The sequence below is a fragment of the Postia placenta genome (assembly GCF_002117355.1).
Source record: "Postia placenta MAD-698-R-SB12 unplaced genomic scaffold POSPLAscaffold_364, whole genome shotgun sequence".
In the NCBI taxonomy this organism is placed as follows: Eukaryota; Fungi; Basidiomycota; class Agaricomycetes; order Polyporales; family Adustoporiaceae; genus Rhodonia; species Rhodonia placenta.
The window spans coordinates 1-2393 of record NW_020170195.1 but is presented as its reverse complement, the minus strand read 5'-3'; the positions used below and the strand labels follow the sequence as shown (position 1 = coordinate 2393).

At 61.0% G+C, this 2393-nt stretch overlaps 1 protein-coding gene across 1 annotated transcript; it reads left to right on the top strand.

Annotated features, from left to right (window-relative positions):
- Positions 1–450: 450 nt before the first annotated feature.
- On the top strand, positions 451–2380 carry POSPLADRAFT_1063537 (hypothetical protein; the record flags this gene model as incomplete). The annotated part of the gene is made up of 3 exons (XM_024481683.1): positions 451–506; positions 1146–1230; positions 1301–2380. Coding segments are annotated over 3 exons (1221 nt in total), but the record flags the coding sequence as incomplete, so codon positions are not given.
- Positions 2381–2393: the final 13 nt, after the last annotated feature.

Sequence of the window (2393 nt, the reverse complement as noted above, 5' to 3'; positions counted from 1 at the left end):
GACCATTCGTCCTAAATGGCATGCTGCAGGACCGCTTGGCACTTGGGCCGCCTGCCGTGTGGCCACAGTGGCCATACGCACCGGCAGGGCCATCTGGAAAGGCAAGCCGGGCGGCATGAGGCAGATGGCCGAATGCCGATCGCGGCATGTCGGCGCCCGATGAACGTTCGATTAATAGATGTCGGTGTACACATTATTTTTGACATCGCTGTACGCTTGACGACGAAATAACTACAATCACATTGATAATGTCTAAGGTGTGCTGCTATTTCTGCTACGACACGGAGTACTACACTAGCGCCACTCATCTTGCAACGATGTATCATAACACTATTAACTTCGGATGTTACCCCATTTACCTCACGGAGAAGCGAGAGACCCTCGGGCAGACCATATCGAGCCCGAGGGGCCGCCCAAAACTATTTCCCTAAATGGCGCGTGCTTGAGGCAATGGGCGGACTGGGGGTGCTGACCGTCATAGTTGACGGGCCGCACGTGCCCTCAGGGTGAGCCGGCGGTACCATCCGCTATTCTGATGGCGGATCACCTCCCGACGCATGTCATTGGTGACATGCCCGGAGTTGAAGCCGGCCTCAACCCTCGCCTTTGCGATCCCGCTGGAAGCCTTCACTCCCTGGGGCGGCGAGGATTGAAGTGATGTGAGCGGGGAACTGCGCCGAGGGAGTCAGAGGGATGCGAGCGGGGAACAGCAGTGAGGGAGTCAGAGGAACCAAGCAGCTGGGCGCATGCTTCCCAGGCATACCAAATGGGGTAACACCGAGGAAGCAGGCGACTGGATATCAATTCGCTGATCCCTGCATGGGGCCCAAGCCATCCAAATCGGGTCACACGCTTCCGTTCTGTCCTCTACCGTCCTCTTCGACGTCCTCTAGAGCTCGTTCAACGCCATGGCCCTCCCTCTTCCTCCTCGTGATCCTCATCGCATTAACGCCCATGCTCCCACCTGATCCTGGGCAACCATCTAATTCCTCCCGCCGTGTCTCTCCACCTACTGCCGCCTCCTTTTCTCTTGCTCCCATGCCCAATCTACCCTGACTCTCTCGCCCTTTCCGAACTCCCTTAGACCATCTCCAAGAGGCTTTGCAACGCCGCGCACGACACCCAATCTCACCATCGCTGCCCAGGCCAGAGGTCCCACAGACCGTGATCAAGCAGGAGGAAGTGCCGACGCGTTTAGAGGACATTGGAGAACCGGGATACATCATTCAGGTGAGTATCCAATGTCATACAGCGGCACACCGCGCTCCATGCGTCTCATACTAATCAAACCCCACCTCAGATGCGACAGCGCGTGAAGACCAGCACGCCGCCTGGAGCGCGGTCGTTGCACGAAGACGCAGATGAGGAGGCCACACCGCGTGAACAACGCTCTCGCGAGGCACGAGACACGGACACTGCCCCAACCACCCCGACTCGCCTGCGCACAGTAATCAAACCGACTGGTAAAAGCACCAGCATCAGCCACAGGGCCCAGGCACGCCGCGCGCAGCTCATGCCGCCCCCAAACCCCGAGCGCAAGGGCGATGCGATGGCTGCCGCTCCCGAAACCACCGGCCTCCATTCTATGGAGTTGCGGAACACTACGCCCCAAGTGCAAGAGGAGCGCGCCCCTGCCGCAACCATCCGCGGTGAGCAAGAGGATCCCTCTTCCGCCCCAACGTCCTCCGAGCCTCCCGCCCAACCCGGAGGGTCCATCGCGCATGCAGGAGGCTCCCAGCCCATGCACTATGCGCCAGCACCACGCACACTACGTGAAGACATGCTGCTGTACCCATACCACGCAGCACCCTTTGCCCCCACGCATTACGGTGCTGCCGGACTCGACCTCCACAACCTGAACATGTACTACCACCCGTCTCCGTACCAGAACCTGGCAGCGCCGCTGCGCTCGCGAGCCCCATCCAGCGTCTCACGTGCAGACCTCGCAGGACCCTCCACAGAGCCCCTTGCACCTCCCTCCAAAGTGGCATCAACATCCTCGCGAGTCGCACCTACAGCCCCGCGCTCGCGAGCGTCCTCCAACGCGTCGCATATCCATCCCACCGATCCCGCTGACCCTCTGCGCTACAAAAGCGCCTTAGCCCCCCCCGGTCCAAGCGACATGCCGGGCTGGACCGTCCTCCAGGTGGCGGATCCCCAGCCCCTACTTCCACAACGGCAAGCCCTTCCTCGCAGACCCTTAACACCCCCTCCTAGCGACAGCCAGCCCTCCAAGAGGGCCCTCGAGCCCACGCCCAAGGCGACGAGTACGCAGGAGGACCCATCCACGGATGTGCCTAGCGCGCAGCAAGCGGGCACCGCGGACAATGCAGCGGCAAGTGCTGCCGGTTCCCCTATGGATGAGTCTGGCGACAAGGCGGTGCATGACACCG